This window comes from Anabrus simplex, chromosome 1 (genome assembly GCF_040414725.1).
Source record: "Anabrus simplex isolate iqAnaSimp1 chromosome 1, ASM4041472v1, whole genome shotgun sequence".
Classification (NCBI taxonomy): Eukaryota; Metazoa; Arthropoda; class Insecta; order Orthoptera; family Tettigoniidae; genus Anabrus; species Anabrus simplex.
Window position 1 is genome coordinate 726,827,758 of NC_090265.1, and position 25,115 is coordinate 726,852,872.

Here is a 25,115-nt window from a genome sequence, read left to right on the forward strand (position 1 = left end):
TATTCAACCAAATACACTAACGTTCAATAGATGCGTGCAACAATAGCAAGTAGCAATAATAACAAATAGCAATAATTAACTGAAACGTATTACTAGAAGTAAGAAAACGAAACATAATACACTTTGCCTTTTCTTCACAGGTTGGATCAGGACGCCCTACTGTCTATACCAGAGGTGCTCACGCTGGGCATTTAGTCCTGCGGGCGCCCAGCGCTGTAGCGGGCAGGCCGGTTGGCGATGGGCACAGCGTATACTATTCAGCCAGTGACGTTGTGGCTACGCCGCAGACCGTGAAGGTTGGGCGAAGTTCACCCAGTCACTGCCGATCACTGCGGTGATACCCGAGTTTGAAATGGAGGCAGAAAATAACGAAAGAAAGTGGACAGAAATCCACCTCATTTTCAATTTACGTGATAAGAAATATGTTACTTATGTTCATTGCCGTTGATGTATTTTGACCGGATACAATAAAGAGTTAGGTCTACAACTTCAAATATTGTTTGTAATATACGTAATGAATTACAATATTCGGTAGCCTATTCAATTTTAAGAGGTGCTTTGAAGCATTTCTAATACAATACAGAGTTAAGGTGGATAAGCTGTGGCTTGTGGTTGCTCGGGTTTAAATTATCTGATAAACTCACCAACAATCCGATCATGTTTACAGGGAATAACATCAGTGAGGTTATTTATTTGAAGGCATGCTGTACATATATTTGGTACATACATTTACACTGTTGTACTTTAAACTTGGATAGTAAATATCTACGTCCTCACTCGTGATGAAACTTCCTCGCTATTTACAGGCTAGCTGTTATAATCGGACGCCTGGTAAGTTTTAAATATTATTTTCAAATTCGGTCAACAGGGAAATTCAAACAACACTACAACACTGTGCAAAATCAAGCAGTAAACTTGTTGAATTATGTAAACATATTACTTTTGCTGAATGAACAACAAGAATTTTACCTTTTAAGACATGAAAATACTGTCATTTCCATCCAAGGAATTGTAAATTGTAACACAAAAATTAGCCTATAACGTGTTACCTTTCCTTGAATGTATAAATATAAGAAAATAAAACTGACTGTTTATATCGAGCGCTGTTGGTGGGAGGTAAGTGAAAGCAGGAGCGGAAAGGAACTGGCCACCCTACAGTACGTAAACTCTGGCTCAGGCACACGTCTGCGGAGGTTCGGACCTGCCTTCGGGCAGAATACACCCTTACCCTTAGTATAAATCAAACCGGAATATCTTGAAAAGGTCGGTTTTCTTGCGATTATACCGTTTTCTCTTAAACACTGTACCCTATTCATCATTTCGCTGAGTAGTAAAGGAGAGCTTCGTAGTGACAATCGAACGTTACCGTTCCCTTCCTGCAAAGTGTGTTCCCTCTCTCGCTTTACCGTGACGTGTGCTTACTGGTAAGCTGCTCTCATTTACGTCACGCCAGCCCCGCCGCGCTGGGCTAGCCTCAACGGGCGCCCAGCTGAGCACCTCTGGTCTATACTCTCCCACGACTGCATATTTCGGATGTCGAAGGGCCTGTTTTATTTTAGGAATAACCCGTTCACCGCATTTTTACTTATTGAACATTCAAAATAAACGCCAAAGAAAATAATAATAATATACTTAATACATTAATATGAATGGTTCATCGAAAGGGGAGTAGCAGCCTTTCGGAAGTTGCAAGGGCAGCAGTCTAGGTGGTTGACTGATATGGCCTGGTGATAATACTCAACATGGCTTAGCTGTGTTGATACTGCTACACGGCTGAAAGCAACGGGAAACTACAGCCGTAACTAACTCCCGAGGACATGCAGCTCTCTCTGTATGAATGATGTACTGATGATGGCTTCCTCCGGGGTAAAATATTCCGGAGGTAAAATAGTCCCCCATTCGGATATCCGAATGGAGACTACGCAAGATGGAGCGATCGTCAGGCAGATGGATACTGACATACTGAGAGACGAAGCATGGAATGTTCGAAGTTTGAATCGTTGTGGCGGGTTAGATAATTTGAAAAGGGGGATAGACTAAAGTTAGTTGTAGTTGGTATGAGTGAAGTACGTTGGCAGGAAGAACAGGATTTTTGGTCAGGCGATTACAGAATTATCAACACAAAATCAAACAGGGGAAATGCAGGAGTTGGCTTATTAAGGAATAAGAAAATAGGGCAGCGGGTAAGCTACTACGACCAGCATAGTGAAAGAATTATTGTCGTGAAGACAGACACCAAACCAATGCCCATCACAATAATGCAAGTCTATATCTCTACTAGTTCAGCGGACGATGTGGAGATCGAAAGAATATATGAAGAGGTAGAAGATTTAATACAATATGTAAAAGGTGACGAGAATCTAATTGTGATGCGAGACTGGAATGCAGTGGTAGGCCAAGGAAGAGAAGATAATACATACAATAGGAGAATTCAGATTGGGACAAAGGAACGAAAGAGAAAGTCGGCTGGTTGAATTCTGCACTGATCATAATTTAGTCCTTGCTAATACTTGGTTCAAACACCACAAAAGACGGCTGTATACGTGGACGAGACCTGGAGACACTGGAAGGTATCAAATAGACTTCATGATGATTAGGCAGAGATTCAAAAACCAGGTGTTGGATTGCAAAACCTTCCCAAGAGCAGACGTGGACTCTGACCACAACTTGTTGTTCATGAAATGCCATCTGAAGTTGAAGAAATTGAAGAAGGGAAGAAATGCAAGGAGATAGGATCTAGACAAATTGAAAGAAAAGAGTGTGAGGGATTGTTTGAAGGAACATGTTGCACAAGGACTAAATGAAAAGGCTGAAGGAAACACAATAGAAGACGAGTGGATAGACATTGAAAATTAAGTCAGTAGGGCTGCTGAAGAAATGTTAGGAAGAAAGAAAAGGTCAACTAAGAATCAGTGGATAACTCAGGAGATACTAGATCTGATTGATGAACGACGAAAATGCAACAATGCTAGAAATGAAGAGGGCAGAAAAGAATACAGGCGATTAAAGAATGAAGTGGATGGAAAGTGCAAGGCAGCTAAGGAAGACTGGCTGAAGGAGAAGTGCAAGGATGTCGAAGGTTGTATGGTCCTAGGAAAGGTAGATGCTGCATACAGGAAAATCAAGGAAACCTTTGGAGAAAGGAAATCTAGGTGTATGAATATTAAGAGCTCAGCTGGAAAGCCACTTCTAGGGAAAGAAGACAAAGCAGAAAGATGGCAGTAACATATCCAACAGTTGTATCAAGGTAGAGATGTAGACGATTTGGCTCTGGACAAGAAGAGGCTGTTGATGCTGATGAAATGGGAGACCCAATTTTGAGGTCAGCGTTTGACAGAGCTGTGAGAGACCTAAATAGGAACAAGGCTTCTAGAATTGATGACATTCCCTCTGAATTACTTACTGCCTTAGGAGAAACCAGCATGGCAAGGTTATTCCATTTAGTGTGCAAGATGTATGATAAAGGAGAAGTACCGTCCGATTTTCGGCCGAATGTTGTTATACCTATTCCCAAGAAAGCCGGTGCTGACAAGTGTGAAAACTACCGCACCATTAGTTTAGTATCTCATGCCTGCACAATTTTAACACGAATTATTTACAGAAGAATGGAAATACAAGTTGAAGCTGAGTTGGGAGTAGATCAATTTGTCTTCAGAAGAAATGTAGGAACACGTGAAGCAATCCTGACTTTACGTCTGATCTTAGAGAATCGAATCAAGAAGGACAAGCCCACGTACATGGCATTCGTAGATCTAGAAAAGGCATTCGATAATGTTGATTGGACCAAGCTATTTATGATTCTCAAGATGATAGGAATCAGATACCGAGAACGAAGAATTACCTACAGTCTGTATAAAAATCAGTCTGCAGCGATAAGAATCGAGGGGTTTGAAAAAGAAGCAGCAATCCAGAAAGGAGTGAGGCAAGGCTGCGTTCTGTCCCCCTCCTTTTCATTGTTTACATAGAAGAGGCAGTAAATGAAATCAAAGAAGAATTTGGAAATGGAATCACAATCCAAAGAGAGGAAATCAAAACCTTGAGATCTGCTGACGATATTGTTATTTTATCTCAGATTGCAGAAGATCTCGAGAAGCTGCTGAATGGTATGGACGAAGTCTTGGGTAAGGAGTACAAGATGAAAATAAATAAGTCCAAAACAAAAGTAGTGGAGTGCAGTCGAACGAAGGCACGTGATGCAGGAAATATTAGATTAGGAAATGAAGTCTTAAAGGAAGTAGATGAATATTGTTACTTGGGTAGTAAAATAACTAACGATGGCAGAAGTAAGGAGGACATAAAATGCAGATTAGCACAAGCAAGGAAGAGCTTTCTTAAGAAAAGAAATTTGCCCTCTTCAAACATTGATATAGGAATTAGAAAGATGTTTTTGAAGACTTTCGTGTGGAACGTGGCATTGTATAGAAGTGAAACATGGACGATAACCAGCTTAGAAAGAAGGAAAATGGAAGCTTCTGAAATGTGGTGTTACAGAAGAATACTGAAGATGAGATGGATAGATCGAATCACGAATGAACAGATACTGAATCGAATTGGTGAGAGAAGATCAATTTGGCTAATTTTGACGAGAAAAAGGGATAGAATGATAGAACAGATCTTAAGACACCCAGGACTTGTTCAGTTGGTTTTTAAAGGAAGTGTAGGCGGCAGGAACGGTAGGGGAAGACCAAAGTATGAACATGACAAGCAGATTAGAGCTGATGTAGAATGCAATAGTTACAAAGAAATTAAAAGGTTAGCACCAGATAGAATGGCATGGAGAGCTGCATTAAACAAGTCTATGGACTGATGACTAACACATACACACACAATTAATACATAGTAAGGTAACCAACAAAATATTAAAATACTACACTCTCATGCAAAATAATTTATAAGTACATCACAATATTATTCATAATTTTGACGAACATAAGCTTTACAACTAGACGCTGCAATATTACATGTTTGATGTTACACCACACTTCATACTGGTTAAGAAACGATTCACGGAGTCCGGTGCGAGCTCATTCATGAGTGTGACTGTGAACAAATCTTCGATACTAGATCCACAGTTGATAAAGTTTGAAGTAGGGTAATCCCGGCCGCAGAATGAGACAGAAAAATCCCTCGTGTCAGACTATTCGGGTGCATCACTGGTTGATGTGAAACCAGCTCAAAGATGAATCATAACATTCAGAGCTTGGGAGTCCCCTGGAGAAATGGGGGCCACGACATACATAATCAGGAAGTAAAGTATGTTCAAACAGGAGAACAAACATTTTTGCATACAAAATATGAACATTTTCAATGATAAAAAAAACGCTCATTAAAAATTTCGCAGAACCGTATACAACCCGTACGGTTTGACATTCGACCCACACACCGTACGTAGAGGGTTGAAAACTGCACATGTACGGTTCAAGCCGTACGGTTGGCAAGGCTGATTATGAAGTTGAGGAAACTGGCGAGGTTTTAAAATAAGTAAACCGAGACAGGACATTTCATACTGAACAGCGGAAAATGTGTGCATTCCTAATGAAAGGAAGAGATGACAATGAAGTGTACTGTGAAAAATGGCGATCACGTTTCTCTGTCGACATCGGCGGACTATCTGACATTGTTAAGCATTTAAAAAGTCAAAGGCATGAACTGAGTAGCATGAGAGCTTCATCAAGTAGTCTCTTGATCCCTAGCGGTAAAGATCTTAAAACTGCTGCAGCAGGAGGTGCGCGCGCATATCGCGCGGCAAAAGAACAGAGTTTTCGATCCAGTGATTGTTTTGCTAAAATATGACACACCTGTACTGATGAGCCTAAATTTAGTTGTGCACAAACCAAATCTGGAGCGATTGTCATTAATGTTCTATCTCCTAATGCGATGGGCATATTAAAAGAAGAGTTGAAAAATCTTATTTTTGTACATTATCCAATCTGCAATACTCGCCACGTAGGGCTATACGCTAAAAGCAAATATCGCCGTGCTATTCTCCGTTTTTAATGACTCATCACTGCTGCCAACTTGATCAATTACAGATTGAAATCACGAGACATAACCAACAAACTAACCTCAATGTAAGTATAAATAATAGAGGTTCTCTTTACGGAGTAAATTGTAATAAATGATCAATCAAGATATTTCTAATTAAGTCGGTTTTCAAGATCAACGAGGAATTAAGGAAATACACTCACACACTCTCTCACCTTTACTCAATTTAATGTTATACATTTCTGCCTTTATTTTGATGTACGCATTACTACGAACGTATTCTTCGGTGTTTGCCTTGTGTAAACAATTCAGCTCCCTTCAGCCGAACTCAAGGTACGTAGAATACAAGGTAGGGATCACGAGAGAGGTGCGCAGTGGCAAAGCAGAGCTGTGACGTCACGCAGGACCCTCGCGTTGAATCTGCTCTGAGTGAGGTAGAGGTAGTTTGAGTAAGAATCGCTGTGCACGCAGAAGCTAGGTGCTAATAGCACACGATAGTAACATATCTATGGTGTATAAGAAACCGTGTGTGTTTATTTTATGAGATAAAACGTAAAAAGCAGTAATAGTGTACACTTTTCAGTATGCTTTGTCATGTCATTGCAGGCTGCACAAATCATAGCAGGCACGCGAAGGAACGAAACATACACTTTCATGTATTCCCTAAAACCACTGACGTAAATAAATGGTGAGAGAAGTAATCAAGACATTATCAAAAGTTATCTTTCTCAGCTTCGAGGGTTCGGAAGGCTTTATGACGATCCTCTTCCGACAGCTGTGACGCGAAAGGTGAAATCGTTGCTTTTATCCTCAATGCTTCCCAGGCGATAAGAAATTCCAACTGTTCTCCGGAAGATTATGAAATATTACGCCCAAATATGTACTGATGAACTCGATCAAAACTCGGATATCGTGTGCCAGTCTAAGGCCAGCGTTGAGCCCACAACATCCTATTTTATATCGGAGGATGAGCAAGGGTTCGTTAAAGCCCTTGAAGATCTAGTAAAACAGCTCGAGGGGAGTCGTGAAACCAAGGAGCTGCTTGAAGACTTCACTGGCTATATAGCTTTTAGGATAAAGAAGAAGAACCTCGATATAGAAAGTAATTACGGAGGGAAAACAGGTCAAACTACAAGGGGTGGAAATTAAATTTCAAAAAGAGTCCTTTTTTTTTTTTTTTTTTTTTTTTGCAAGTTGCTTTACGTCGCACCGACACAGATAGGTCTTACGGCGACGATGGGACAGGAAAGGGCTAGGAGTGGGAAGGAAGCGCCCGTGGCCTTAATTAAGTTACAGCTCCAGCATTTGCTTGGTGTGAAAATGGGAAACCACGGAAAACCATCTTCAGGGCTGCCGACAGTGGGGTTCGAAGCCAATCTCCCGAATACCGGATACTGGCCGCACTTAAGCGACTACAGCTATCGAGCTCGGTAGTTTCAATTTTACCACGGGAAGGAACTGAAAGAGGGTTCTAACATCATCACAAACCTTACGGATATCCTGAAAAAGAAATTCTCCGAAATTTATGAGCTTGCAAGTTGCTTCGTGAGAAGCCGTTCTTTTATTCGAATGGACGCTTTAAAAAAAGTAAGACATTGAAGAGACCGGGTTTCTGTTAATACAACACCGATAAAGAAAGAAGAAAAGCAAATAAATTCCACTGATGCTATGGATAAGTGTGTTTGATATTCTTTTTTTTAATATCAGCATTATTCTTTGTGTATAACATACCCGTTATTTTTTTTTATGAAAGGCAATTTATTATGTTGTATATGAAAGCAGTGCTAAGAATGTTAATATACAGACTCATTAATATGGCCTATGTAATATTAACGTGGAATTTGTCATTTCTTGGCACTTGCAGGAAATCATTTACTGTACTGTTTGTATTGTGGACAGTTTCCTAACATTTGCTGTTTGTGTTGTTGACAGTGTATATAGTTTCCCAATACTGCTTGTAACAACGGACGTATTTCTTTCAGTCATCAAGCTTTATATTTGAGTCTGTTATTGTTGTCATAGGTGTTGAGAACATGAACATATGGAATGGCCATTCCACTGCTATCACAGTCTTAGCATTCTTACATCCTTTTATACAGATCGAAATACTTCAGAAACGCTGCTGGATTCACACTGTATTTCCTATTATTACTCTACTGTAATAGTGAAGTGAAATGCATTGTCTTAGGTTATGTTAAAATATCAATGAAGTTATCTCTAACTTGTGGCTAAAACAGAATAGCTTACAGCTGTGAATTAGTCTACCTCATATAGAAGACAAGGCGCTGAGGGTTCACGTGACGTCATCGACGGCCAAGCGTGGTGGGGAGACCTGCGCGTGAACCCTACCTCTTACTCTAACTACCTTGAGCCGAACTGAAGTGAAGCACGCTGTAATAACACACACAAGCAAATACATACTGGTATACCGTAAGTCAATAAGAATATACAAATGTTGAAAAGCGTACCAAAGTCGTGACAACACAAGGTTAGGTTGATAACGAAATTTCCTTCCATTTCAACTGGACTGATCTTTATAGAGGAGGTAACGTTGCTTTCCTTTTCGGAGTTCTTCTTCTTATACATCCTAGTTGAATTCTACGCACTCAAAATGGACGAAATAAGACCGTATTAATAAAATGCTGAGCTCGTCATTCCACATCTACTACGTTTTTAAATGCATTATTCGAACATGTAGGGCCTCCGTGGCTCAGACGGCAGCGCGTCGACCTCTCACCGCTGTATACCTTGGTTCAAATCCCGGTCACTGCATGTGAGATTTGTGCTGGACAAAGCGGAGGCGGGACAGGTTTTTCTCCGGGTACTCCGGTTTTCCCTGTCATCTTTCATTCCAGCAACACTCTCCATACTCATTTCATAGCATCTACCACTCATTAATATAAATCACTTTGGGAGTAGCGACCCCATCGTAATAACAGCCTATATCTGATTCATTCATTACATCCCTGACCCGGTCTAAGACTGGAAAACAGGTTGTAGGTTTTCATTCGAACATGCCACAATTATACTGACCTGGTATTACTTAAACACATTTATAGCCCTACTAAAAAAAATATGCTTTATACGCGCAAATTTAGTGGTTTTCACAATACGGCAGTGGCAGTACGTATTATCTCACAAGTCACGAAAAAATCATGGCTACATAGTGCCAACCTGCAAGATTGACAGTAAATTTAAGACGTCATATCGGCAAGTAGAGTCCCTAAACAGTATGGTTAGCGACACTGAATCGAACTATAAATTACCACCTTCAGAATTAACAGGGGAGAAAGGCTATGTGCCAGGGAGTATAATCGTGGTAATACAAAGCTGTTCCCAGTTGTCGTTTGAATGTTTCTTCCTTATTAAGGCGAATCAGTAAAAGGTTTGGAATTTAAACCACAACGTCGCGAGAATTCTGAATTAATTTTCCAATAACGGAGTAGTAGCCTTTTGTGGGGAGAATACCAACTGAAATTTTGGTGGAGCAAATCATTTTTTTTTCTTTTTTGCTAGTGGTTTTATGTCGCACCGGCACAAACAGGTCTTATGGCGACGATGGGATCGGAAAGGCCTAGAAGTTGGAAGGAAGCGGCCGTGGCCTTAATTAAGGTACAGCCCCAGCATTTGCCTGGTGTGAAAATTGGAAACCACGCAAATCAAATTGCAGTAAATAATATTTTTCACAAGCTGCAAAATTATTTTGGTCAGGAAATTGTTGGCATTGGTTGCGCACAAGGACGATTTTTTTTTTTAGACGGAGGAGGGTCCAGAGGCTGCACACCCCCTTCCGAAACTTCCTCAAGTTTTGTGAAAAGTTCCATGCAGGCCTATTTGTGAATACGTTGCAAGCTGAAGTCACTAGCTGATGAAAGTCCATTAGAAATGACGCCTGTAGAATCAAATAATATATACATTATACAACCTGTAACAAACATTTAATTTATATAGCAAGTTAGAAAATTTGTAATCTGTGCTTCGCTACGGTATTCTACCTTGTACACGGAATTCTACCTAAATAACTGTACACGCAGTTATTACATTGCATGTCTCTTTGCGCTATCCGAGAAATACGCCCCAGTGCTGTTGACCTTAGTGCTATTCGAAGACGATTATAACTTCCAATGGTATTCCGCAAATATCCCGCAGAATGTTAGCTTCACGTCTCTCTCGCCTACTACCCAAGGAACAACCACGAGTTTACAGGAATGGTGACGAAAATGGCATTATGTCACTTCCCTGCCGGCAAGCAGCCACAGACGTTGCCATGGTAACTGGAAGGTTCGTTGTGCGTCTGCGAGGGTGTCCGTCATCCAACACAGAGCACGAAACCCGCAGAAAATAGTAATTTACTCCCGTCATTTGAAGAGTAAGCGAAATTATGTACATAACAACTGTTGTTTAAAAAGAAGGGATGTTTCACATATAAGACCAAGGGTTTTACACAGAATCAACATTATAAGAAAAAAATTGAAAAGAAAAACTGTTCTGGATTTCTTATAAACCCTCAGTCTATTCAGTGATTTTTAAATCAACCTGCTCCTGGATGAGTATATTCTAAATATGAAGTTTGGCCGGGTTCTTTGCAGCCGTTTCACCGTGATTGTGGAACAAACGGAGAAACAAACAAACAGACGCGATAGCTAAAAAAAAAACACTGATACGATCTTGAGTTGACCTAAAACGTATAAATATCAAAAATTAGCAAACCAAACGAAATTACAGACAGCGGACCGCTTGCAACTTTATTTATATAATCGTTGATAGACTTCAGTTAGCGGTGAGTGAGCTGTACGGGGGTTGAATAGCGCACTTTCTCGTTTGTTATTCCAATGATTATACAGCGTGTATCTTAATTATACGGAGATGAAATTAAGGATGCTCTTCGTGTTATGTAAAAAACGACGGCGCAATCGCACTTTCGGAGAAAATTTTCCTTTTCGAAAAAATGAGGTTGATTTGCTAGTTTCGGGCGCGTGAACTCTGCCGGAGCTCATGCCACTGCTGTGCTTCAGGGAAGGGAGGGGAAGTGGAGTGTATGACGGACGGAGACAGAGATAATGCTCCGCGCGAATGCACAGTAGGCAGTGCAGTTTGTTTTGCACACATTGGCTACTAAGTTTTATGTAGACATTGGTAAAAATGGCTTCGTTGCGGTACACCAACGAATAAATGGCTGATATGGACCTAGCTTAGGGCGCAGCAATTTGCAACGGGAAAGAAGCCGCACGCAGTTATGGCGTCCGAAACCCTCATCACCGCCAACCTCATTATTCAACCTTCACGACAATTGGCAGGCTACTGCGTGAAGGAAGGCGGAAGGAAGCCCTCATGTGACATTGCGCACATTTTAGCATCGGTTTAGTGTCAAATTTGCGCCGTCATTGTTCTTTTAAGTGGCACCAATTTTTAATTCGCCTGGTATTTTGTATTACGGTCACTAAAGCTCAAGGGGAGACACTGGAACGTGTAAGTTTCAGTTTACCTCAGCCAGTTTTCAGCCATGGCTTATGTTGCAGTACTGCCAAAAAGCTCCATGGCTAAATGGTTAGCGTGCTGGCCTTTGGTCACAGGAGCCCTGAGTTCAATTCCCAGCGGGATAAGGAATTTTAACCATTATTGGTTAATTTTGCTGACAAGGGGGCTGGATGTATGTGTCGTCTTCATCATCATTTCATTCTCATCACGAGACGCAGATCGCCTACGGGCATAAAATCAAAAGACCTGCATCTGGCGAGCCGAAGTTGTCCTCGGACACTCCCGGTACTAAAAATCATACGCCATTTAATTGTTTCACTGCTAAAAAGTAATTGTACAAACAATATCTTTTATATGGAAATCCTTCACAAAATATTTTCCCCATTGACCGACATGTTTTCATGGGTTTCGGTTTCGGCTACTTATTATTATTGTTATTATTATTAAAAGAGTTTACTAAAACAGATTTGGCAAATCACTCCGGTCGTTCTACTGGACCGATTTGCTTCATTTTTGTTTTATTCTCTCCCGAATTAACTGCCGGTGAATCATGAGACATTGATAGGTTCAACCAACGTCGACTAATCATAAAATCAAATCATTAAATGATCACTTCAATAATTGCAGGTGAATGCTTACCCTAACCCGCAATACATTCTGTACTTAGCGGGTTGCTAAGAGACTAACACTTCCATTAATATTCTGATGTATGTGATTTTCATCCTTAGTAATGTCATTGCAGTCAGCCATGTTTGATTACTGCCTGTCAAGCCACAGAGTTTACACTTCCTGTGATCACGGAAGAATACTATTCCCTGCTAGATACTCTTTGATTCTCGAACCTTTTCCAGCTTCCAAATATTTTCAACAGATGGCCAAGTGTTCCTAATAACTTACATCCTGCTAAGAGAAAAACGTCTATGTACAAACAGACCCCATCACGAAATATGCCTTAGACATTACCTGGGAACACCTATCGAAGGATGACCTAGCTACACTAGGTATCTTAAAAAAGTGCTCTGCCTGCTCCTTCGAGACTAACCTATGAGCTCACAAGACAACTGTTCTATATAAAAGAACTGCGATTAAAAATACCATTGTCTTCTATGACACAATAGCAAGCTTTACATCAAGAACTGCAGGATTAAAAAAAAGCAAACATATGGATAGATTTTCACCAAACAGACGGTATGATGACGTCAGAATGGATGAATTCTGACTACGAACTGCGGCATACCATAACGCGCTTCTTATTAAATGTTCATAAAACCACTGGAAAGGGCAAAGCACAGCAAAGATCTCCGAACAGGCCATGAAGGCCCTTGGAGGAGTGGAAGGTAAAGGCTTCCACCATTGTTAACCTTGGCACGTGATGGGGTAGAGTGGTTAGCTCTACGCCCGGCCGCCTTTGCCCCCAGGAATTAACCTCGTAATGCTGAGTGAACCTCAGGACCATATGCACCTCCGGAAGTGGATATCTCGTTTCTTAAATTTTACGACTTCCTGACGGGGATTCAAACCCACGTCCTTCCGGGCGAACCAACCACGCCTTTACCGCCTCGGCCAGGCAGCCCCTATTGCAAACGGCAGGCAAAACAATATGACCACGACAGGCATATCATGACGAGTTATCTGACCTATTTATAACGAATGCTTCAGAACAGCACGGGTACTCTAGTTTTTATTATTATTATTATTATTATTGTTGTTGTTGTTGTAAAAGAAGTGCGTTCCTGCCAACAGGTGCCAGTCCCACAGCCGCAACCGCTGGTACAACTCAAGTCTCGGCTCATCCTGCAGTCCAAAGCCTCCTCCGTCGAGAACATGAACTCGTGCCCGTCTGACGGGGACGCTCAGGCGATACGAGCGCGCTCTTTATCCACCGGCCAGATCCCTAGCAACAGCCCTCCAAGTCCAGGACCTGAGAAACATGAGCTGATGGTTCACTGTCCCCACGGTCCGGACTGCGAAGACCTCCTGCAAGCACCGAGCCTCTTGCACCACCTACAGGTGAGGTGAACAACATACCATGTACCTTCATTCTTTAGCGTTCATCCTTTGTGAATTTACTAAACGCCGCCACAAGCCTCCATTCGTAACTAGCTCCGAGACCTCATACCTCGTATCTTTAAAACATTAGAGACTACTACTCTACTTCTCTTACCATCCATAACTGAGTCCATTATTCTCGTAGGTAGCGACGGTATTAGAACATTCGAGACTTAGGGGCCTTTCATGTTTACGCCTTTCGTGGTCCTTCTTTGTTCGATACCTTCAGTTTTCGAAGTGTCGTATACCTTCTAACCCCCCCCCCCCCCCCGATTAATGTTACCTTCGGCTTCGCTCGCGTGGATTTTGTAATTTGATTTTAAAAAATGTCCCTCGGTACTGCACTAAGACATCTGAAAATACCTAAAGTATAAAAATTCACCGAAAAATTGAGTTTCTTGTACCCCCAGAAGGTCTTTGTAAACCACGTTTGTGGTATTCTCTTTTAGGGCTAAGAAGACCAGTCCAGCGCTAACTCTCGAACATGCGACATAGAACTGTAAAAAAGCAAAACAAAAGCAAAGTCACCTCCGTCCAGGCCATGAAGGCCCTTGGAGGGGTGGAAGGTAAAGGCTTCCACTATCCGTCACCACGGCACTTGATGAGGTAGAGTGGTCAGCTCTACGCAAAGCCACCCTTGCCCCCAGGAATTAACCTGGTACTCATTTTTGGTGTAGGCTGAGTGAACCTCAGGACCATATGCACCTCCGGTAGTGGAAATCTCGTTTCTTAAAATTTACGACTTCTTGACGGGGATTCGAGCCCACGTACTTCCGGCTGAACCGAGCACCCCTTTACTGCCTCGGCCAGACAGCCCCTGACATGAAACTGTACACGCGAGAAACAGATCTTTCTCAAGTAGAAAACAAAATACGTGTTTATTTGTTTTTAAAGGAGATTTCCAAATACCTATGTCCACATCTGAAACATCTTCAATTTTAGAGATATAAGTATCCTCATAAAAAGTTTTCAACCGGGCGAGTTGGCCGTGCGGTTAGGAGCGCGCAGCTGTGAGCCCACTATCGGCAGCCCTGAAGATGGTTTTCCGTGGTTTCCCATTTTCACACCAGGCAAATGCTGGAACTGTACCTTAATTAAGGCCACGGTCGCTTCCTTCCCATTCCTAGGCCTTTCCTGTCCCATCGTCGCCATAAGACCTATCTGTGTCGGTGCGACGTAAAGCAAATAGCAAAAAAGAAAAACCAACTCATTTTCCACTTATTTTACCCCTCTTAAGTGGCTTTTACGAAAACAAATAAAATACTTGTTCCTGTGTTTCTAAAGGACATTCCAAATACTAGTTTTCACGTCTGTAACATGTTAAGTTTTTGAGATATATCCTACTGTAGATATACTCATTTTAAAAATTCATCGCCCTTTTCATCCCTTAGCGACTGATTCCTTCTTAGTGAGCACCTACACTGTAATATAAATGGATCCCCAAAATTTCATTTCTTTATGTCCTGTAGTTTTGGCTCAGTGATGATGAGTCAGTCAGTCAGTCAGTCAGTCAGTCAGTCAGTCAGTCAGTCAGTCAGTCAGTCAGGACATGTTATTATATATTGCCCAGCTGTACTTCCTCCTAAAACAGTAATCACCACCACCACTTCTCCTAGGTAACCTATCCTCCTCCATTCGCCCCAAATGACCCGAAACACCGAAACCGATTTATACGTACAGCTTCATCAATCGAGATTATTGCTATATATTATTTATCTTCTTATTCCAGGTACCCTCCTGCCATTGCTCCCATCTGTTTGTACCAGCAATCATTTTCCCTACTTTCATGTCTGTTCCTTCTAACTTATGAATGAGATATCCTGAGTCCACCCAGCTTTTACTCAGGGACGGCAAAGTTGTTCGTCCGAGAGCTGACTTCTTCTTACAGAATACTGTTCATCACAACTTGCTTGCCGGCCTGAGTGGCGGCGCTGGCCTTCTGGCCCAAGCTTGGCAGGTTTGATCATGGCTCAGTCCGGTGGCATTTCAAGGTGCTCAGATACGTCAGCCTCGTGTCAGTAGATTTACTGGCACGTAAAAGAACTCCTGCGGAACTAAATTCCGACACCTCGGCGTCTCCCAAAACACTAAAAGCAAAATAACATTATTACTTGCATTAGCTTCGCTTCACCTTTATTCACTCACCATACTGCAGTTTCTCCCATCGGTCGGCCGGCGCACAGTGCAGTGCGTTTATGGCGTTTCGGGACAAAAACCAAAATTAAACGTAAATCGTTTATTGGCGGCTTTTGGCCGAAATAGAAACTTTCGTGAGTCAAGAAACTTGAAAGAAAAAAAGAACCAACACAATTTTATACACGAATATCCTTCTTGCACACACAAGGTGTGAGAATTTCTTCTTGTAGAATCCTAACCTCGACTTATTTCAATGTTTATCCGTTTTCTTCATCACTGGGAGAACTGGAATCGCGACTACGTACAAGATCTGCTGAATTCCTGAGACAGTTGTGCCAGCGTATTTAGTTCGTCCACCGTAACTGAGGCTGTTTCTCTCCCGATATGTTCGTTCAATTCGTCCAACGTGTTGGTGTTTCTTGTATACACTTCATTTTCTAATTTTTCCCCATAAAATTGTAACATCTGGAGACCGTGTCGGCCACAAGTCCGTGCTAAAATCCCAACAATATTGTGTTATTAACTGTATCCAGGGTGGCAAAGTCTTGGTAGAACTATATTTTTTAACAGTTCCTCAGAAAATTATTTGAATTTATTATCCCTATATCTTTGTCCATTAATTGTGCCCTAAAACATACTGGTCATATTATTGTGTACCCATTCACTGTGTACCATACTCCGATCAGTTTGTCATGCAGAGGAATTTCGTACATGCGATGAGGGTTTTCTGCACTCCATTATTTGTTAAACCTACCCATGTAAATGGAATTGTGCTTCATCAGAGAGCACTATTACGCGTGGATCGATTATTTCATCAGGTATATTTCGCGCAACATCCAATTACAAAAGCGTAACTGCTTATCGTGATCACGAGTGGATGCCTACAGTTACTGTGTATGGTTTCAATGTTAACATTCCCGTAGCTCGCCATGCTGATCTTTTGGAAACCCCGCTTTCTTGTCCAAATCGTCGTAGAGTTTTTGTAGGTGTAAGTTCTAATTTTTATCTGGTTTCGTTTATTTTTTCTCAAAATGACAGTTTTTTGCCCTTTTCTTCTTATCAAGTAAAGGACCCGTTCCTCACGGTTTGTCTATGTGGAGGGTTTACACGTGGAAATTGTGTTATGAATCGTCTAATGACTTCACTGCAAGACTCTCGCTTCACATAACTATCGTGCATAAATACCCATCACTGTTTGGCGTACACATGTGGAGGCATTATGAGAAGTATACCCCGAATCAACACTTCATAGCTTGAGAACAGTTGGAGCGACGGATCGACACTTGTTAAGTACGATTTCCTTTACTTGGCGGCGCGGGCTCCTCCCGTTTGACGATCAACACAAACTGCATAGCCTCCGACAGGCTGTTAATTCTAGGAGAAAGAGACAGCAAAGGAGGTTGGGAAGTAATGATACTAAGGAAGTATCGTGCTTGTTCCTATGTTGCCAGGTAGATTAGGTATTGGGCTGCACGGTACTGAAGGTTGGTATTAAGAACGAGGAGAAAACCCAGAAATAGAAAGATGCCTGGAACTTCTACATAGCACTTGAAAAGGATGTGATCTGGAAAGTTCCAGGTAATGTTAGTTAGGAACAGGCATCGTGCACAAGTCATTAGCTCTTCCAAGCCAGTCTAATTAATCAGGGGATCAGTTCTTCTAGACACTGCTGTCACTAGCGCGGGCCTCGCCGCGAGAATCCTAAGACCGGCTGCACAGTCTGGTCTCCTTGGGGTCCCTGGTGCCTAGTCTCCGGTCCCGGAGAAAGAGGCCTCGCCCGCCGATGCGGGGACCTGCTGGATGGTGGTGGTAAATGGTGACGTGCCTCCTTCCTCTCCGCCCCAGCCACTTACAAGGTGAGGGGATTGTTGTGCTTGGTGCTATGTCGTCGAGGAGTGAGTGGTGAGTCGACGGGCGACAGACGGAATGATCCTCTTGTTCCAATTTTGTGTTCCTGACGTGACATTCAGTTCTCTTAAGTTTCTTCCATGCTGACATTACTTTATGCTTGAAAATGCTAATTTTCTTATCATACTCGCTATATGTCTCTCCAAGTTTCGATATATTATATTGCAATCTTTCAGTACAGTCTGCCATTGAGATCAAGGCATTGGCATAGGCCAATCTGCTTACTACATTTCCACCCAACTGAATCCCTCTCTACCATTTTATACCTTTCCGTAGGTAATGTCATTGAAAATGTGATGTTTCTTAGAGTAATTTGTATTTTACATAACGTGGACTGTTTATTTCCAGGAGAGTCACGAGGGCCCGCTAGTGCAGTACTTTCCAAGGACGTGCGGAGTGCTGAGAATGCGGCTACCACAACCTGGAGCTGACCTTGTCTCCTTAACGACGGCTGACGGAAGCACCATGTTCCTCCAGGTGGCTGTGGTCGAGAGCCGTAAACTGGTCTGGCTGTGGTTACTAGGAGACGAGCCGGCTGCAGGACGTCACCGCATGTTGCTCACGCTGCCCCAGGGGGAAGTTCGAATAGGTACTATATTCTCTCTGAGCACCGCTTGGGCTGACGTCATCGCCAGCAACCGTTGTCTCACCATTGAGGAAAGCTGTTACGTCGAGAGCAGTCCAGAGGTTCAGCTCGAGATAGTGGACATGGAAGTGAACAAATCTGACCAGTAGTTACGCTCGTAGCGTATACAAGTCTTTGTGATAACGAAGTGCATCGAATCATTGGCGTAGACTATTTTCTGTAGGTAACTGGAAATGCAAAAAATTGGTACAACTCCAGTCTTCCAAATTCCATGAATGAAAAAGTGCTGTGATAAATTATCGAAAATAAATTATAAACAATTTTTATGACAATGTTTAAGAGCATATGTGCAGCATTTAATTATCTCAGCTCGATCTCAAAGAACTTCTTGCATTATGCTGGAGAATTGTGGTGTGCGGAATTGTCAGTAACAGCATCGAATTATCCGTCCAAAAGAGAGAAAAGGGAAATATTTTATTATTTGTTCCTCTGTCGTTGATCATTTTGGATGGTTTAAGAAACTGAATCTCGCATTGTGTACGAAGGCAGGTGAATGAACTTGTTGAGATCACGTCATGTCATGTTCAGTATGGTTTGATAAATGTTTTGTGTTGTCTGTTAGTTTTTGGTGATTGTAAGATACCAGTCATAGACATAGTTCTCTCTCTCTATCTCCTTCTCCATCATATGTGACGTGGACTATGAAATGCATGCTAAACCGATCGGGAGTTTAAAAGTGAAAGTACGTTTCTGATACCAAAGTGCTTATATTAAGGACATAACCTATATTGATAATATTTTTAGTCAGTAGGTCTAAGAGTTATAACGACGAAGATTTCCTTACGGCTGAACTATATGTGACATACGAACAGTTTCTTTCAGGGCTCACACTTATCTCCTATTACTTGTATGATCACTCATTTTGTGCAAATATCAGTTAAAGGATGGGGTAAATTTTCCTCCCCGACAATGTTGCACGTTCTCCTCTACCTAACCCCATGTCACGATGATCAGCCTTTCTTAAGGTTCAAAGTGATTCACAGGGGCTTATTTTTTCGCTGGTTCCTTAATAATTGTGAAATTAGTCATAAACAACAACAATAATTAGTTTCTAAGGAGAGTAATGTCGAAAGTTAAAGAAGGTTAGAGATGTCAATATAGGGATCGGAAGCTTGCAGTGTTAGAGTTGCCGGCAAAGCACCCCTCCAATAAACGATGTCGACTGCCGTTCCAGTGAGTAACCAAACTACACACTCAGTTGAAAGCATTTTAAACTGTTGTTAGCAGACACGTCACATCAACGTTCAGCATCTGAAGTAGGACAAAGATGTCAGAATGTCCATCCACCGTCCAAGTCAAAGTCGCTGGCTGCCACACCCTAGAGTCGGCCAGTCCTCAATGATCTGAATTTAGAACTGTCACCCAGGTGGGACATTCTCTATCATTTCTTTACCTACTGTAGCTTTTTCTTAAACGTTTTCAAAGAACTTGGACATTAATCTTTACTGAACATTTCCCTTGATAATTTATTACAATCCCTAACTTCCCTAACTATAAATGAATATTTGCCCCAATTTGTCACCTGGAGGTCAAACTTTATCTTCCTATTATGATCTTTACTACTTTAAAAACAACACTCAGACTTATTCGCCTACTAATATCATTCCACGCGATCTCTCCTCTGACAGCTCGAAACATAGCACTTAGTCGAGCAGCTCGTCTCCTTACTCGCAAGCCTTTCCATCCAAAAATTTGCAATATTTTCGTAACACTACCCCTTTGTCGGAAATCTCCCAGAAGAAATGGTGCTGTTTCCCTTCGGATGTTTTCTAGTTCTCGCACCAAGTAGTCCTGGTGTGGGTCCCATACTCTAATTGGCGTCTTACCAGAGACTGTCCATACCATTCAGCATTTTCTCAAGATCTTCTGCAGACTCGCATAAAATAATAATATCATAGGCAAATCTCAGGGTTTTGATTTCCTCTCCTTAGACTGTGATTCCCTTTCCACATTCCTCTTTGATTTCCTTTACCGCCTGTTCTGTATAAACACTGAATAGGAGCGGGAAAAGTAACGACTTCACTAGCGTTTTTATTGTAAACTAGTTGTTGCCAACAGTCACGTGGAAGTAAAAGTTTGCTTTGTGATTTCATATATCGATTTTATTGGACAACAGCTCTTAATATTAAGTTAACAATTCAAAGCGGATGACGTCTCGCAGAGAAATGATTGACATTTTATTATTTATTTTTTATTCTTTTCACAGAAATGCTCAGCGAAGTCAAATGTAAAATAATTACCAAAAACTAATGTTTTTGGACTTGGATATGTTTTCATATCTGGTGAAGTGCCGAATTGTTTTGTAACTACGAATTCAGTAATGAGATATGATCCTATCCTCTTAACTACTAAATTATATTGCCTGAGAATTTGGGATTTAGGGATACTATTCGTATAATGTGAGCCCTACGTCGGTTGAAATAGCAAATGTCAGCTATCACTTAGCAATTCAGGAACGAATTGTCATACCATTTTCGATATTCACTGGAATTTGTCAAGTATTTATTTATTCTCTTGATTTACGACTGTTCCTTACTGATAATTTATTGCAAATCTTTCTTAAACTAATGTTGTAACAGTTCCAGAATGTTCTTGATGTCCGTCTCATAATTATAAGAACGTTCTTCTGTTTTTTTATTCAAATGCAGGACTTGACCTCTTCACCTCAAATGTCCTTGCAAAGTAGATCAATGGAATTTTACAAGGTGGTTGAGTCTGTGAGTGACATATTATTGTTTGTTGGCAATGTGATGATGATGAAAAAAGCGGCAATATCACTTCCGTAGAACAAATAAAGTGAAAGTAAGTGAAAGAATAAAGCAAAGCAAAAATTAATACTTCCCCCTTTGCAGAAACCAAATGATCATAAATATGTCTCCCGATCATGGTCATCCATCAACAGCTGCTATTTTCAGATGGCAACCGGCCATAAGACAGCATGCACGGTTGCTAGGTAACAATACCTTACATCACAACCTGCACGGTTGCTAGGTAACAATACCTTACATCACAGCATTCACGATTGCTAGGTAACAATACCTTACATCACAGTCTGCACGGTTGCTAGGTAACAATACCTTACATCACAGCATTCACGATTGCTAGATAACAATACCTTACATCACAGCCTGCACGGTTGCTAGGTAACAATACCTTACATCACAGCCTGCACGGTTGCTAGTAACAACACCTTACATCACAGCCTGCACGGTTGCTATGGTTAAACTTCTGTCACACATTTTGTCGCGTTGGGTTACACAAATATTTGGATGACCTTTAGCCGTAAGACATATTTATGTTAACAATTTCCGCCTAGGCCGAGAAGGCCCTCGGCCTTAGCACAGTGGTTACCTTTCCGCGGCATTTGCCTTAGTACAGGATAACGTAAAACCACAGAAAACCATTCTCAGAGCAGCCGACAGTATGCACCAGTCCCTCCACCTCCCGAATGGATAACTAGCAGGTGTCCAAGCGGTTGATTCGTTGTCGCGTTGTCCCACCCTCCCAATGTGCTGCGCTCCGCGGAGTAATTCGCTATGCTGCATATCACTTGCAACAGACCTGAATATTTTCACTTCAACGGAAACAGTCTCCCATTTGATACAACCTGTACATTTTTGTAAAAGTATTTAGCATAACAATTGCAACCTTGTCAACCAACAATAATCCACCACTCAGTCACAGTTGGTGTCGTCCTGTCATCGAGCAGAACGTTTCGGAACTAAAATTCAAGGAGACTCCAGTGACCAACAGAAAACTTGTTCTCTGAATAAACCGGAATTGAATCAATATTAACAGAATTTCGGAACTTATTTTTTGAAACATGACATTGTTATTTCAACGTCGACTTCCAGTTCTATCGACTCTATTGACATTCAGACTACTGTATAGTAAGAATGGCTGTGTCTTCTTTGTGTAATAGCGTGTGATAGAGTGTTAATGCTATTTTGTAGGAAGTGTTAAAAACTGTATTGTAATATTATGAAAACTGAAATAAATTATCTAAACATGTTGTCGATGTGTTACTAGTGTTTGTTCTACACTGCTTTCGTCCATCCAAGTAGATGTTGTCAAGTTCGTGCTTATGTTGCTCAGGAATCTCTGAATGATGCACCCTATTGTCGGATTTTTTACTATGGACACTCGTGTTTAGGCTTTAATTACAAACGAACCAATTGTCCTATTGCAATGCGAGTTATAGCAATATTTTCCTTGTGAAATCTAAATTAGTGTGTATAAGACATATTATTTTCTACGTTCATTAAATATTTTTTATTTGTGGTTGTAATAAATATCGCCAGGGTTTTCGGCTTCTTCTCTAGGAAGCGCTCATTTAGGAATATATACAAGGAAAACTACTTATCTGATGGAAATGAAATTTGTATATGTTATAACCACATGTATTTGTAGTGTAATACTCAAGTTAATTTTTTTTCAACCACCCCGAAAAAAGTTCTCATCATTTTTCTAAAGCAACTCATTCTCAGGCCAGGATAAACGTACAGCTGCAAACTTGGGCTTGTTTTGAAGCACTCAGTCATGGCTATCAGAAACTACAACAACTGTAACCGTACAGTGTGGTACCGAATTTTTCAAGAGTAATATTAAAAGGAGGTTTTGTGTACGCCGGACAGTGCGATTAACAGCAGGCCGGGTGGTAAAATCGGGCGCAGTGTTGCCGCGTTCAGTAGTAATCACGCGTGCAACGAACACAGCTTTTCGTTTACTTTCAACCTTTAATTTTATTTCCTCTTATAAATTCCACTTCCCATCACCTTTTCTCATAAGGGCTTTGGCAGGTTTCAAATGGTTGACTTCCTAATTTAGAAATAGCACACTGTACAATTTTTACAAGAGTTATTTGCATTATTATTTACATATCTTTACAATATTTTATTCTATCAATTTTCTTCGTCTGAAAAATCACTGTGTTCCGATGAATTGATGCTGCTGTCGTTCATGTCGATTTTGACTGGCTCGAAATAACATTTTCAGACTATCCATCTCTTTCCCAGTAGTGGTCTTCAATTTTCTTAGCGTGTTTACTATATTGTTTCCAGAGTTCACGGGTCACGGTACGTAAGGCGTCTCGGCATAAAGCGTTAATTGCTTCCATACCTCTACCATTTTCTAATGTGTTAGCCATATTTGTCTTTGCTATTTTCCCTTTTACGTAAGCCCAAATGAGCATAATATTGAAGGAAGGTTTTGTGCACGCGGGACCGTGCGAATAACAACAGGCCGGGTGGTGAAATCGTGACATTGGTTTGTCCGCAAGCTATTTTCAGTTCTGCATGTTGGCCAAATCACTTCAAAATGCCTCCGAGACCACCGTTATCACAAGGTGAACTTGCAAGGATTTTGAGTGCTATTTGTTTCTTTCAATGTGAGGGGGCGAGAGGTTCCCTGTGTATCAGAAGGTGGCAGATTGTCTTACATTATCGCTGTCGTCAGTGAAGAGAGTAGGAGCCGCTTCAAAGGAGAATGATGAAAATACGTCATCCAGGTTAAGAAGGAAGTAGTGTGTGAGACTGGGGCGTCCGAAAATCCATCTCGATGATTTTACTTTGGGCACAATATGAAGAAATATGCACGATTTTTATATGAATAAGATAATTCCCACAATTAAAAGCCTCCGTATGAAACTGTTAGAAAATATGGCGGATTTTCCCGAATTAAACCGGAAACCAGTGCTAATGAAATCTGTGACAGTTGCCGCATCCCGACATACCTACCTTAGACGAATTAGAGACTAAAGAGCACAGGGCTACAAGATCCTCTTTACAGACAAGACGTGGTGCGGACAGAACCATACTATGAAATATGGGTGGCAATAAAACGTGGTTTAAGCTTTAGAAACCAACTTTGACAACTATAATCTGTACAGAGGGTACATTCAGCAAATTTATGGATGGCGTGGAGGGTTCAAAACACCATCTGAAGCTGGGCAATGCATCATAATTTTACACATCGCAAGTGAAGAAGGATTTCTTGACGGTGCAGATATCATACGATGGTCTATCCTTCATCTAAAAACCCGAACATGTCATGGCTGAAACCTGAAATTATATCTTGGATAACATCAAAGAATATTTCACTGTCACCTGGAGTTGACGATTATAGCAAATTAACGAAATCAGAGCTGATTGTCCTTGCCAGGCCTTACTTTCAAACACCGGTAAAGATGCTGGAACAACTGACTAAACGAATTCGACCAGATGTACAGCTTGTTTGGTTACCAGTGACCCATTGCGAGCTCAATCCAATCGAGCTCATTTGGGCTTACGTAAAGGAGAAAAATAGCAAAAACTAATATGTTAATATTAGAAAATGGTAGAGGTATGGAAGCAATTAACGCTTTATGCAGAGGACCTTTACGTACCGTGACCCCTGAACTCTGGAAACAATGTAGTAAACACGCTAAGAAAATTGAAGACCACTACCGGGAAAAAGATGGACTGTCTGAAAATGTCCCTTATTTCGAGCCAGTCATAATTAACATGAATGACAGCAGCACCAATTCATCGGAACACAGTGGTTTTTCAGACGAAGAAAATTGATAGAATAAAATATTGTAAATATATATAAGTAATTTGCCTGCTGCCATTTCTTGATGGATACAGTACTTTTGTATCCATCTCTTGGCACAGGCCAGAGCAAAGTGTAGCTTCGACCGAAGTCCCAGTCTCATCCATGGCTGTGACAATATGGAAGCTGCTGGGGTATGGGTGGTGCTGAGTAATGACATTCAGAGCACGACTAGTGCATCTGGGTGTTATGAAAGGTGTTGCTCATAGGGTCAGTCGTGCTGCAATAGCACTTTCTGACCCAGTGAGGAAAGCAATGGCAAACTACCTCACTCCTCGTCTTGCCTAGTACACTTCATTTTGGTGCTTCCCTTGGTTTTTGCGGT

The 25,115-nt window shown here is 41.3% G+C and overlaps 1 protein-coding gene across 1 annotated transcript in view; it reads left to right on the forward strand.

Moving 5' to 3' along the window:
* Window positions 1-21,383, forward strand: part of LOC136857425 (uncharacterized) — a 156,368-nt gene extending 134,985 nt beyond the window's left edge. Inside the window, exons 3-4 of the mRNA XM_067136078.2 lie at window positions 13,207-13,473; window positions 17,905-21,383. Coding sequence (XP_066992179.2) covers window positions 13,207-13,473; window positions 17,905-18,291 — 654 coding nt within the window. The 3' untranslated portion in view covers window positions 18,292-21,383. The remainder of the gene's footprint in view (window positions 1-13,206; window positions 13,474-17,904) is intronic.
* Window positions 21,384-25,115: the final 3,732 nt, after the last annotated feature.